The sequence below is a fragment of the Melozone crissalis genome, unplaced genomic scaffold (assembly GCF_028551555.1).
Source record: "Melozone crissalis strain CALT ecotype California unplaced genomic scaffold, PUWL_Pcris_2 ptg000027l_1, whole genome shotgun sequence".
NCBI classification, from domain to species: Eukaryota; Metazoa; Chordata; class Aves; order Passeriformes; family Passerellidae; genus Melozone; species Melozone crissalis.
In genome coordinates, this window is record NW_026535805.1 from 32,902,025 (window position 1) to 32,915,269 (window position 13,245).

Sequence of the window (13,245 nt, forward strand, 5' to 3'; positions counted from 1 at the left end):
GGGACAAAACACAAACTTGATAAAAAGGGAGGGAAAAGGAAACCATCATTTCAAAAATGGCTACTGACCACAACTATTACATGGCAGCAGTAAACATGCAAGAACCATGATCTTTAAGTTACCTAATTTATTAATTTTCATAATTTCTGAGGGCAAATTTCACCTGTGTCAAGCAGTATCTTATTCATGGTTTTTAATCTTTCTTACTCTACTTGTAGGCCTTATCAATGTCTGGATTATTCTGCTGGAAGAATTAACAACTGCTATATCCAACTGTCCCCGTCAGCACCAGCCTCCTACTTTGGATCTGCTCTTTGAGTTGCTAAGGGACGTTGCCAAGACACCTGGTAATGAAAGGGCCTGATGAAATGTGAGCTAGTGGAGTCCTAACCAAACATTTTAGACTCCTTAGCCATTTCTGTAAAGTATGTTACTTGTGTTAAAGCTGCACAGAGACATTCTCTGCTAGAAGGGGATTTCCTCAGAGCTGATAAGTTGTTCCACTTAGTCCATCATTCTGTTGACTAAAGGCATCTTGTAAGAGTATATTGAACATATGCCTAAATTCATTGCACAATAAAGAGGTGTGGTACTCTATCAATGTGCTAGCCACAGAAAATGTTTGCTTCGTGTCTAGCAAATGGAAGAGAAAATTACATAATCCTGCAGATCTGCTGGAAAAGACTGCAGGTAAACAGTTGGCTAAATGTACCTCATAACTACATCCAAGTTTTGCCACTCTCATCCCACAAAAAAGTTTCAGAACCTGTTTCCTTCAGCATTGCCTCAGGCTTCAGCTTGGAACAAGTTAGCAAATTTACTGAGCATGTAGGCTTTGTAAGCAAGTACATACAACCATTATTGTGTTTATTTTAAGGACCAGGATTTGGCATTTATGCAGTTGTACATCTTCTTCTTCCCACGATGTCTCTTTGGCTCCATCGCAGCCATGGTGACCACTCTTACTGGGATGTGGCATCTTCTAATTTCAAGCATGCCATTGGCCTTTCCAGTGAACTTGTAGTGGAGCACATTCAGAATTTCATACACTCAGGTATGTCATTGTAGTGTCATTTCTACTGTCATCAGTGACATGTTGCTGAATAGATACTTGAGGAGGTGGTTTCATTGCTTTTTTGGTTGCTTAAGCATAAAATAGGAGGAGATATAAGAATTTCTGATTGGGATTTTTTTTTTCTTTATAGGGTTTAGAATTATGGGGAAAAAATTGTAAGACATTTATGGAAGTTATTTAGACTAGGCTCCTTCTCAGAGCAGGGCTATCTTCAAAATTAAAAGATCATAATCTTTAGTATATTCCCAAAAGAAGATGCAAAGACTTTGATCATAAGGAACTAGAATATCAGAAACAGGATCTAACATAATTTCTCCTGTACCACTTCAGTCCAGACATTTTGTATTGTTAACTTAAAAAGGATTGTTCTTCTTTCAGCTTGATGCAATGCATGTTTCAATAGCTGCATAAAAAGCATATGGTTGCAAATTCTCTGAACAGTACTAAGTGTCGCGAGACTGTTTATCTCTAATTGTAATGAAAAAGCAATGATGTTAAAACCAGTCTGTGTTTTTTTCCTTATAGATATTGGTTATGAAAATATGATCAATACTATGTTGAAAGATCTTTTCAAGTTACTGGTAGCCTGTGTAGCAGAACCAACAGAAATTATTTCCAGAGTTGGCTGCTCCTGTATCAGGTAACCCAACCTGTTCACTCTTAGCACATTCAAAAAAGATGTCTATGTCTTTGAAGAACTTGTGGACTGATAAGTTGGTTAACATCTCAAAAGAAGTCTACAATATGTCTTGGGTCTTTTTACTGGAATAATGGATTTTAAACTTATTAACCTTTTCTTGCTGGTTTCAGTGTGCTTCAGAACCTGTGATTTTGGGCATTACTATGTGTATGATTCTCAAAAAAAGCACTTGCACATTACTTATATATAGTTAGTCAATAATTGATCCTTAAGGAAAAAGGTCTTCTCTTGGCATTCACAGATCTTTAGAGGTAATTAGCACCTTTCTCAGTCTTCAAGTTATTACAGTCATAATCAAAATAAGCACTGCATTTATACAGTTACATAGCGTGTGGTTCTTGTGGCAAGATGTCTACTTAAAGAGGAAAAACAAAGGAGAAAGAAAAGTCAAAACTATAGTGTAATTACAAAAATAGGTCAGGATAACAACTGAGGAGATTGGATAATATTAGCTAGCTACTGAGTAAGCCTTTTGTTCTGTTTTTATAGATCCATAGAATGGTTTGGGTTGGAAGGCACCTTAAAGATCACTTAGTTTCAACTCTCCTGCCATGGGCAGAGAACTTTCCACTAGACCAAGTTGCTCAAAGCCCCATCCAGCTTAGCTTTGGACACTTCCAAAGGGGATTTTCAACCTTCTCCCTTTAGGAGTAAGAATTGTCTAGTTCCTTCTTGAACGTGGTAGCATTTTACTGTGTCCTTGCAGGTATGTGTTGGTGACAGCAGGGCCTGTTTTTACTGAAGAGATGTGGAGGCTTGCATGTTGTGCCTTGCAGGATGCATTCTCTGCCACTCTGGAGCCAGTAAAGGTAAAACTGCCATTTTGCTGTCAGTCAAATGCTGTCAGTCAGTTAGTGCATCCACTGTATGCACTGTAGTGCATACAGTGGATGCACTAACTTTTGACAAGTTGATAATTTTTCAACTCCCAATTTAACATGTTGGATCAACAGTGGAGGTTGAAATCAGTTTTTCTAAATGTATACGGACCACACTAGTACCTTTCAGTTCAGACTTATTTTAAATTGGCTTGCCAGTATGAAATCAGAAGAGTTTAATAGGTGAAATTTTCCCTTTTGATCAATTTCTTCCTCTGGATTTACAAAAACTAGGTCGAAGACAATGTTGTTTTGCTGTAGCTGCATGCTCCATATAGACTAATTTTCAATTCACTGTCTGTTTTGTAAACAAAAAATCCTGTGAAGTCTTTGCAGACCAGCATCCATAAAAAGCTGCCTTTACATTGGTTCTATTAATTCTAGATGGCAGGTGACCAGCTGGTGGGATGGCAAAGGTCACTGAATCCTGCATTTCACACAAATAGGCTGGACATGGCTACAGTCATTTGTTTCCTGCACAGTGAAATTCTGATGTTGTGTCTCTCTGTAGAACCTGTTGGGCTATTTCCACAGTGGTACTGAAAGCTTCAGTGGAGATGCCTGTGAAGTGAAGGTGGCAGCCCCCTCCCTCTCACCAAGTGCTGAGGCTGAGTACTGGAGGATCAGAGCCATGGCACAGCAGGTACTGACAGATGTTTCAGGGGAAGTCAGAAAACCTTTTAAACTTGGAGTTTTCTTTATGAAGGTGTGTTTTTTACACCATCTTCCTCACAAACCGTACAGGCAAAGACTTTCTCATCACCAGGCTAACATCAATTGTCTGGTAGTAGGATTCAGAAAAATTAACAAAAACTAGGAAAAAAAACCCACAGAAAACATCAGAACTGTCACCCTGTAGACAGGAATTTGAAATGCCTAGGATGGGAAAAATGCATGGGTATCTAGAGAAGATTGACAATGATCCTACTGTGTAATGTAATTTTAAAAATTGCCAGGATACCTTAGTGGAGGTGTTTCTGATAGAGAAAGGGAAATAGTAGCATCACTGTGAATCCTCATCAAGAATGTCACATAGATTTCTGAATACTCTGTTAAGGAATGATAAATTCAAAGGACAAAAACTGCACTAGAACAGAGATGGTGATATGAAAATAGGAAAACAAGATTTGATTAACTTATCCAAGCATTTTTCTCTATAAATACCTAGGTATTTATAGGCAAAGAAGAAAAAGGGTTACTGGGAACTAGAGGATAATGCTGACATTTAACAAATTATTCACTAACTCCTAATCAGAATCAGCAGAGCAAACTTGGAACCTTCTTAGGGTTCTTTTGACTACAATGAAGGTTATTTATTCTATGAAAGTGGTTATATTATATGAAACAAGTTCTTTGAAATACAGCGGACTGAACCTAATGACCTGCAGGATACCATAAAACTGTAAATACCATATGACAGTTTCAGCCTGGGAAAGCAGATAGATTAAAACAGCCAGCAGATGTTTGGTGTCAATTTCTGACTTGATAAATCATACTGATAAATCATACTATGATGCTGCTTGAGAATCTGAGACACACAGACCAGGACTGGTGATCACAAATAATGTGGTAGTGGCAGACATTGTTTGAATAGAAAATGTGTTTAAAATTAAGTTTTAAAGATGCAGAACTCAAGAAAGCAGGCAATGTAACATTAATACTTTTCTTGTAGACACTATCAGTGGCACTCCCTGAGTCCTCCGCAGTGAGGATTTGCTACAGCTAGGAAGCTACAAAACAAAGCCACAGCAATTGAGAGTTGTTTCTCTGTTTCCCACTGAACTGAGTTTGGTTGGGATGGAGTTAATTTTCTTCCTAGTAGTTGGTACAGTGCTGTGGTTTGAATTTAGTATGAGAATAATGTTGATAACACACTGGTGTTCTAGTTGTTGCTGAATAGTGCTTGCACTAGGTCAAGGACCATTCAGTTTTCCATCCTCTGCCAGGAAGGAGGGACATGAGAAGCCTGTGGGGGAACATGGCCAGGACAGCTGTGGAGACTGGCCAGAGGGATATCCCATACCAAAGAGTGTCATGCTCAGTATGTAAATGAGTGGAGTTGTCTGGCAGGGGCTGCTCAGGGACAGGCTGGGCATCAGTCACTGCGTGATGGGCTGTACAAGTTTTATTTCCCTCTCTTTTTTTTTCTCTTCTTTTTTTTTTTTTTTGTTGCCCTTTTTGTAGTGGTGGTCATTGATACTACTGTATTTTATTTGAATTATTAAACCACTCTTATATCAACACATGAGGTTTATCTTTTTTTCCATGATTCCCCTCCCCATCCTTGAGAGGGATGGGGTGTGGGGAGTGGTAAGTTTGTGGCTGCTTGGTATTTAGTTGCTGTCTAAATCACAGCACACAGATTGTGGTTAAATCACAGCACATCCCCAAAGGATTGCATATTAGGTGTCTGTTGTATCTTCATGGTTGAAAATAATCCTTCCAACAACCAACCTTTCTAGGTGCAACTGGCTAACTGTGCAAGCAGATCCTTGTCTCCGCTGCACATGGTGCTTTCAGATAGAAGCATACAGACAGCAGAAGGCTTGATTTGGTAGAAGGCTTGATTTGGCATTTGGTGTTGTGCCTTAAACAAATTCAAAGAAAAATATGCCTGTAATTTGCCCTGCATCCTGCTGGATGTCTGGAGGCAGCCCATTGCTGTTTTACCAAAGTAGCATACTCCAGGAAAGGTCTGCCTGGGGGGATACCTTGCATTCTCTCTATCACTGTAAAATAATTCAGAATGACAGATATTTCACACTGCAGGAAATCCTATTCCCAGCCCCTCCCCCACTCCAGACCCACTGCAAGTGCTAAACTGATTGTTTTATGCAACTTGTTGCTTTCTAGGTCTTCATGCTGGAGACTCAATGCTCCCCAAAAACCCCGAGCAACAAGGAAGGGTTTGAACATGCCCAGTCGTGTGTGCTCATCATTGACCTGCCACCAGATAAGAAACCAAATGGGCATAACCAGAGAAGGTAAAATATCTTCCAAGGAAGACACTGTGTCACTTAAAGCAAGATAAAAGTATTGCTGAATAGGAAGAGATGTGAACTGAGCCTGGTAAATCATACCCCTCCCCATAGGGCTCATCAACAAAAATGAATACACTGATCAAATTAGGTTTTGTGACACTGTTGTGGTTTTAGTGACAGCTAGCAAATGCAATGTCTGCTTCACTAAGGGTCTTTTAAATTCAGTATTACTTGGTTAAGAAGGTAGAAAAAGGTAATGGATGAACTGGGGCATTATAAACCGAAGAGACCACATCCAAAACTGCAAAGCTGTCAACACTGAGCTAGGGAGCGTTGTTTTTTCTTGGCACATTATTTTTGTGGAAGTCTTTCTGTTGTGTTACCACCTGAGAAACTCCTCTGTTTGCACTACAGTCTGATCCTGTGAAAGAGTATTTCCTTTTGCTTGCACATGGTTGTGTAAACAGCTGCTGTACCATCATTTGGGCCAAGAATCAGAATTCTGCATTCAGGGTTTGTGTTTGTATTGCAAGGCAAATAATGGCATGACATTGTCTTTTATGAGATACCGAACATGGTTTTATACCATTCAAATCTAAACTACTGCTTGCAACAAGGAGCCAGAATGTGATGGTCCTTCTTTGGAGGGACAGGAAGAAAGACCATGCAAGATGTCTCTTACACTGCTGTACAGAAGTTTTCAGAGCAGGTGCTCTGTTGCCTCACCGTCAGAGAACAGGCCCCTGCACAGCGACAAAGAAAGCTTAAGGTCACAGGTTAAACCATTCCTTTATAGGGGGAAATATCTGCTTTATCCAAAGGCTAGCAGGTCATTCTTCTTGTTACCATGAATGCAAAGCAAGACTGGAATATTCACCTCTCATAACACCTAAGGCCATGCAATCTAACAGGCTGTGTTTGTAAGGGCAGCAAGGGTCTTGCTTGTCTTTAAACAAATAAACAAAGCTTGCAATTAAGGCAAACTCTGAATGCTCTCACACTGTGCTTTGTCCAACCAACTGCTAAAGATGTCTATGCCCATAGCCAAGTGTTGTCCCAGCAATGCTCATCACCAAAACACAGCTCACAAGTTGACTGTGCCACTATTTTCATATTATTTGCTACAGCAGTGCAGTAATATGGCAATCATGCATGATAGTAAATGTGGCCTTTCCAAAAGTTTTACTTTAACCTTAGCAGGGTTTCACTTCTCCCTTTTGGTTTTGTTTCCTTAATGCTGCATCGTTTCACAGGAAGCTGGGGTAAGGGAGCTTTTTTTCTTCCTGAAAAATAATAATATATTTCAGTTTGAGACTTTGGACAGAGTAAGAAAATACTATCCTTAACCAGCTTTGCCATTGTGTTTTCACGTGTAGTTCTCTACCAGTTTCTTTTGGGATTGAGCAGTACTTTATACTGTCCTTGTAAATTGCTTTTTTGGCTATTACAAGGAAAGCAGATCTCCTTCATTCCTGACCCTGCTTTTGGAACAGGATTAGTTGCTTGAAATCACTGCAAGCTCTCATTTAACTTTATACATGCTCTTAAGAGCTTTTTTGAGTCAGAGCCTCTAATGATTTTTACATCAGAAAACTACTTCCCCATAAAGAGCTCAACTGTATTAACATTTTATCACTGATAAGTAATAAGACTACTAAATTTTACTGATGTATCAGCTGTGTCATGGTAGGCAAAGTGACACAGGGAACGTAACTGAATAACAGCTTTGCCTGAACTTTTTAAAAAAATGTTGTATTCTGAAAATTGGGTTTTAATAGGATTTCCCCCCCCCAAAAAAAAAAAGCTTTTTGTCTAGGTGTTCCCAAACACTTTTGAAAGTTGTTTAATGAAAGCAGAATAATTTTTGCAACAAAAAATGTCAAAGGTCTACAACTGAACTTCTCATGTTACATGAAGATTTGCTTTGAATTGACCTAAAACTTCAGTATTGCAAGCAAACTGAAAAATCTCTTCCTTACTTGATAGCTGTGCTAATCAAAACTTGACCCATCACATCAAACTGAGTATTATGATGTGCATCAGCTTCATTTAGAACATTGTCCTGTAATCTTACATAAAGACCTTTTTTAAATACTTTAGGTTAGGTTTAATAATAGACCTTAAGATAGGTTTATAATTTGAAATCCATGAGATACCAAACAACAATCCTGTCTTTTTTTCCAAGCCTTGCTTGCCTGTAAGCCTCTCAGTGTTATTTACTGGTGAAAGACCCGAAAACTTTGGTCAGAGGCATTTACCATTGCTGTGTCCCCTGTGCAAATCAAACATCAGTGAGGGCTAAAACAACTCCCAGCATCTCTCTAACAGGAGCACAGCTAAGAATCACCCAATATTGTAAGTGAGGAACAGGATTAGGAATAGGTATGTCCATGCTAGGCTCTCAGTGTTTAAGTTGAAGTCTTAAGAGCAAGCAATGAAATGTGCCTTCAGCCAGACTTCAGCTTCTTTGCATGCTGCATTGCACTGCTGATGTTTCTGTACATGTTTCTTTATTAGTTGAATACCTCTTCATGGTTTATTTTTAAGAAGTACTCCTGGGCATTAGTGGAAATGGAAACTGACTAGTAAACTAGTTTTGGCCCCAATTTTTCATGGCAAAATAAAGATTTTCTGACATGTTGGTAGGAGAATAATTTGTGCGTTAATAAATTCCTCAGATATAGCAGGCTGAAATATCTTAGTGTGCTTTTATTCTTTGTACAAGCACAATGCACCATTTTAATATTCTGTGATTTTTTTTTCCTTCCATGCTTGGTTTACCAAGTATTCCTTTCAGGACAATAGTAGTGAGCTTGCTGTCCCACCAAGTACTGCTCCAGAATTTATATGACATCTTACTGGAAGAATTTGTGAAAGGCCCTTCTAACTTGGAGGAGAAAATGGCAATACAAGTACCTGAAAACAAGTTGGCTGGTTTTCTCAGGTACATCTCCATGCAAAACCTGGCTGTCATCTTTGACTTACTCCTGGACTCCTACAGAACAGCCAGAGAGTTTGACACCAGACCTGGGCTGAAGTGTTTGTTGAAAAAAGTGTCTGGCATTGGTGGAGCTGCCAACTTGTATCGCCAGTCAGCAATGAGCTTCAACATCTACTTCCATGCCTTGGTTTGTGCAATCCTGACAAACCAGGAGAACATCACTGCAGAGCAAGTGAAAAAGATCCTCTTTGAAGATGATGAGAGAAGCACAGACTCCTCACAGCAGTGTTCTTCAGAAGATGAAGACATTTTTGAAGAAACTGCCCAGGTCAGTCCCCCACGAGGCAAGGAGAAGAGGCAGTGGAGGGCTCGAATCCCATCTTTGAGCGTCCAGCCAGTCAGCAACGCAGACTGGGGCTGGCTGATCAAGAGGCTTCACAAGCTCTGCATGGAGCTGTGCAACAACTACATCCAAATGCATCTGGACCTGGAGAACAATGTAGAGGAGCCTCCAGTGTTCAAAGGTGACTCTTTCTTCATTTTACCATCTTTTCACTCAGAAACCTCCACCCCATCAACTGGAGGGCTGTCTGGAAAGGACACACCATCAGAAGATGACCGAAGTCAAATCAGGGACCCGCTGGGAGACAGCTTGACACCTCGAGGAGGGAGTGGAGAAATATTGCTGCTACCCCCACCCCTGAGTCCTAAACCAGAAAAAAAAGAGCAAACCAAGAAAAAAGAATGGTGGGAGAGTGCTGGTAACAAAATCTACACCATAGCCACTGACAAAACCATCTCCAAGTTTATGACAGAATACAAGAAGAGAAAGCAGCAACAGGCCGTGACATCCTTCACCAAAGAGGTCAAAGTGGAAAAGAAAGGGGAACTCCTGGGTTCAAGAGGGCCAGACTCACCTGTGCTCCAGCGGCCTCAACATCTTCTAGATCAAGGTCAAATGAGGCATTCATTCAGTGCTGGTCCAGAGATCCTGAGACAAGAGAAAAGACCCCGTTCAGGGTCCACAGTCAGCTCCCTGAATATATCTATTAGGGATGCAGAGGCCCAGATACAGGTAGGACATTCTTGTAGAAGGCTATTAATAATAGCAATATATAAAAACATTTATGTTATTATGATATTTTTGTTAAATATTGTATTATATAATGAAGTCCTTATGATGAGGACTGAATCTTTAGGAGCTGTAATTAATAAAAACCTGATTTCGCCCTGTTAAAAGAAAGTCAGTTTTCAGGGAGGTGTCATCAGGCATATACTAACTCAGCTGTCGAGAGTGCTTCTATGACTGGGGCCAAAGCTGCCCTTAATCCTGAGAACTGACAACCTACAGCAAACTCGTTGCTTACTGCTATGGGCTGTAGCTCACTGAAGGCTTTTGAAAATGCTATGCTGCTTGACACATTGCTTTTGTACTTAAGAATGGGATTTTTTGTTAATTCCAGAGAAAAATAATGGGTTCTTTTGCTAAACAAAAGCTTGTTGTTTGCATGTCCAAGTGAACAAATCAGTGAAAGCATCAAACTTGACAGGTTTTGTTCAGTGTGGGACAAAAAAAGGAAAGGGTGAGCATGATACCTGCAATACAAAGTCAAGTGATTTTGGAACATTAAATGAATATGCTGGCATTACTCAGTCTGCTCCATGAGGCTGCAGCCACCAGATACCTTCTTTTCTGCCTCAACTACTGGGCTCAACTATTTAGAAAGGTCTTCTAAAGAGGTTTTTTTTAATCAAATTTCTTTGTAGGCATGGACCAACATGGTGCTGACAGTTCTCAACCAGATTCAGGCTCTGCCAGACCAGACTTTCACAGCCCTGCAGCCAGCAGTGTTTCCCTGTATCAGCCAGCTGACTTGCCACGTGACAGACATCCGTGTCCGCCAGGCAGTGCGGGAATGGCTGGGAAGAGTGGGCCGAGTTTACGATATCATCATTTAAACCAAGCTGTGCTCATTGCAAAGGGCAGAGGACATGCAAGGTATACAGCAAAGAAGTACTTGGGGTTCATTAATTGCCTATTTGTTGGTGAGAAATTAAGAAACAATGAGCTTGTCAATTTATATTGTCTGTCCACCTGAGATTGTGTGTCCCTCACTCACACTAGCAAAGGAGGCAAAGCATGAGTCTGTTGAGAGGATCTGGCATGGCCCCAGAACCCAGAACCTGTCTGTAAATCAGGCTCCTACCAGAAGAGGTGCATTTCATTGCCTTCATTTTAATTCAAATTTGCAGCAGTGGGAGCCACCAGAAACTGCAGCAGAATTTCCACACTTGAAGTTAGCTGTGAGTGCAACTGTCATGGGGGTGTCAAACCAGGTCAGTAAACCTATTTAACTTAGAAAATAAATAAACAAATTAAATTCAGTGAAAAGGTGAGGGCTATAGGACAAGTAAGAAGGTGACATTTTTTAGGGTAACATCTTCCCTTCAAAAATTGGCATGAGGAAGGATAAAGATTATTGAAGTAACTAATTGTGTTGCTCACTAGAGAAAGTGGAAATTTATTTTGCTCTAAGGGGAGCCTTTGTTGTCACATTTGGAGTAGCTAAAGAATCCCAGGTCTAAAATGGGTGAGCCAAGCACAGATATTGATCCTTTCATTGCTCTTATGGAGTATTGCTCAAAGAGAAATGGCACAAACTGCCCTCTCTGCAACACCACCCTGGCTGCCTCTTCACCTATGCCTACAGCTGAGCATTTTGCCACATGTCTAATTCCCTCTAAGGGCAAAAGAGAAGTTTGTTTTGCTCTTCCCTGTGAAGCTGTGGGGAAGACGCACCACAGCAAATACCAGCATGTGCCAGTATCCAGCATTCAACTAAGCAGAGTAAAATGTCCAGTTTAAACACCACTGCAGCTGTTATTCTACTGGAAATTTATGTTTGCTTATGTCGAGCTGCTGTAGCCAGGAACACCCTTATCACCTTGGTTAAATGTCACTCTACTTGGAGCTGAAGCAAGATGGAAAATGGTATGAAAGGGAGGTATATTTCCCATTTCTCTCTCATTTCTTGTCTGCTGCTGTAAATAGAAAAGGACAAATCCTCATGGAGGTACATCCCCCCTCCATGCAGCACTCCTATTGGGACTATTACAATTTGCTGTTATTACTAAGAGGGAGGAGAAGGGGGAGGATTGACTATTGTGTTGTCAAATGCATATGTGATGCTTTTCACACTATACAGAGCAAGGGTTACCTTGCTGCACAAGTTATGTCACAGCCCCTGGGACATTTCATCTCATACTCCCATGCTATATCCTTTGTTGATAACTTGTTGAAAATGAGTTGATTTTAATTTTAGGTGACCCCTTAATGCTGTTCTCCCAAGGCTTTTAAAATGTGCATGCCAACTAAATATACAGCTTCAGTCCCTGCTCCAAAGCGTCCTAAGAATGTCATCTCTTTATGTAAGGCCTGGATTTTGCAAAACTAACTGCTTTTAGCATCTTAAACCTGGAAAAACAGAGGGAGCCAAGAAGCCCCACTGAACAGCCATCTCCCAAGCTGCTTTGTTTACAAAGAGTCTGACACTACCCTCCTGCCTTTTCCCTCCATTGCCTTCTTCCCATTTGTCGCCTGCTGGTCTTGTGCAGGGAGTATTTGTCCCTTTACTTTCTGTAGTGCCAGTCATGCTGTTTCTCTTGCTTTAAAAAGTTCCTTTTGCTAAATTGTTTAAAGGACATTAAAATTCTGTAAAAACACCTCTTTTCTACCACCTAAACTGACTTTATTAATTACTAATTTAACAATGTTTTCAATTGTCAGTTTTCCCCCAACAGTTTTAATAGTTCCTCAGGGACAGGTTAGATTTTGCTTTGGTATTTGGGAGAGCAGTAGCACAGTTTGATTTCTGTTGCCATGTCTTTCTTATGCATCTTTAGATAGAGTAAAAGTTGGTTACATTTTTTGTTAAAGTTTTTATTTGGCATCTATACAGAACTGCTTTTAAAGCAGTACATTAATTAGGCAACAACAGAAATCAGAATAATAAACCATATTCAAAGCAGCCAACTCTGATGGTTTTAATTAAAAATGCATTGAATGGATGCAGATCCTTGCTGTACTGATCTAAAACCAAAGCAAATTCCTAAATTATGTAGGGGAAATAAAATTGATAGCAGTACCAGTGAAATCATTCAGGACTACAGAAGAGGTCCCAGAATCTAGGAAACACCATGGTTGCAATACAAAATCCTTCTGTAAATCAGTAAAATAAAATTTAGGGGTGCCAATACCATTACCACCACTTCCCTCAAGCTCATGAACACAGTATAACCTAGTGTTACCTGATTAGTGACCATCTTGGCCTAAAATGTAATTTCCTTTTAACTATTTACATTACAAATACCACATTGGAAAATGAGGACAAGTAAATTTGCTGTGTTGCTGTTGGCCTGTTTTGAGCTTTGTCCTTGAAATTATGCACTAAGTGCCCATTGTCACCCTCAGTGCCTCTGCTCATTAAGACCCCTCCCTAAAAGGTCATAAGTAACTTTTTGAATAATTCCAGAAATGTAATTTAGAAGGAGGGGAGAAAGAATATTTGATGCAGCAATTATTTACAGAGCAAGTTACAGAGCAAAGTTCAGCATGTGCTGCTCTTCCTTTTCCTTGTGTGTATGAAATGCTAGCCTGGTGAGGGGAGTAG

The 13,245-nt window shown here is 40.1% G+C and overlaps 1 protein-coding gene across 2 annotated transcripts in view; it reads left to right on the forward strand.

The window, feature by feature from the left end:
- The window catches only part of ARFGEF3 (ARFGEF family member 3), a 91,325-nt gene extending 78,661 nt beyond the window's left edge, over positions 1–12,664 (forward strand). For both annotated transcript variants that reach the window (XM_054280642.1, XM_054280643.1), the window contains 8 exons: positions 219–347; positions 878–1,054; positions 1,601–1,715; positions 2,482–2,584; positions 3,165–3,296; positions 5,507–5,637; positions 8,420–9,650; positions 10,343–12,664. In XM_054280642.1, coding sequence (XP_054136617.1) covers positions 219–347; positions 878–1,054; positions 1,601–1,715; positions 2,482–2,584; positions 3,165–3,296; positions 5,507–5,637; positions 8,420–9,650; positions 10,343–10,534 — 2,210 coding nt within the window. In that variant the 3' untranslated portion in view covers positions 10,535–12,664. The remainder of the gene's footprint in view (positions 1–218; positions 348–877; positions 1,055–1,600; positions 1,716–2,481; positions 2,585–3,164; positions 3,297–5,506; positions 5,638–8,419; positions 9,651–10,342) is intronic.
- The last annotated feature ends 581 nt before the right edge of the window (positions 12,665–13,245 follow it).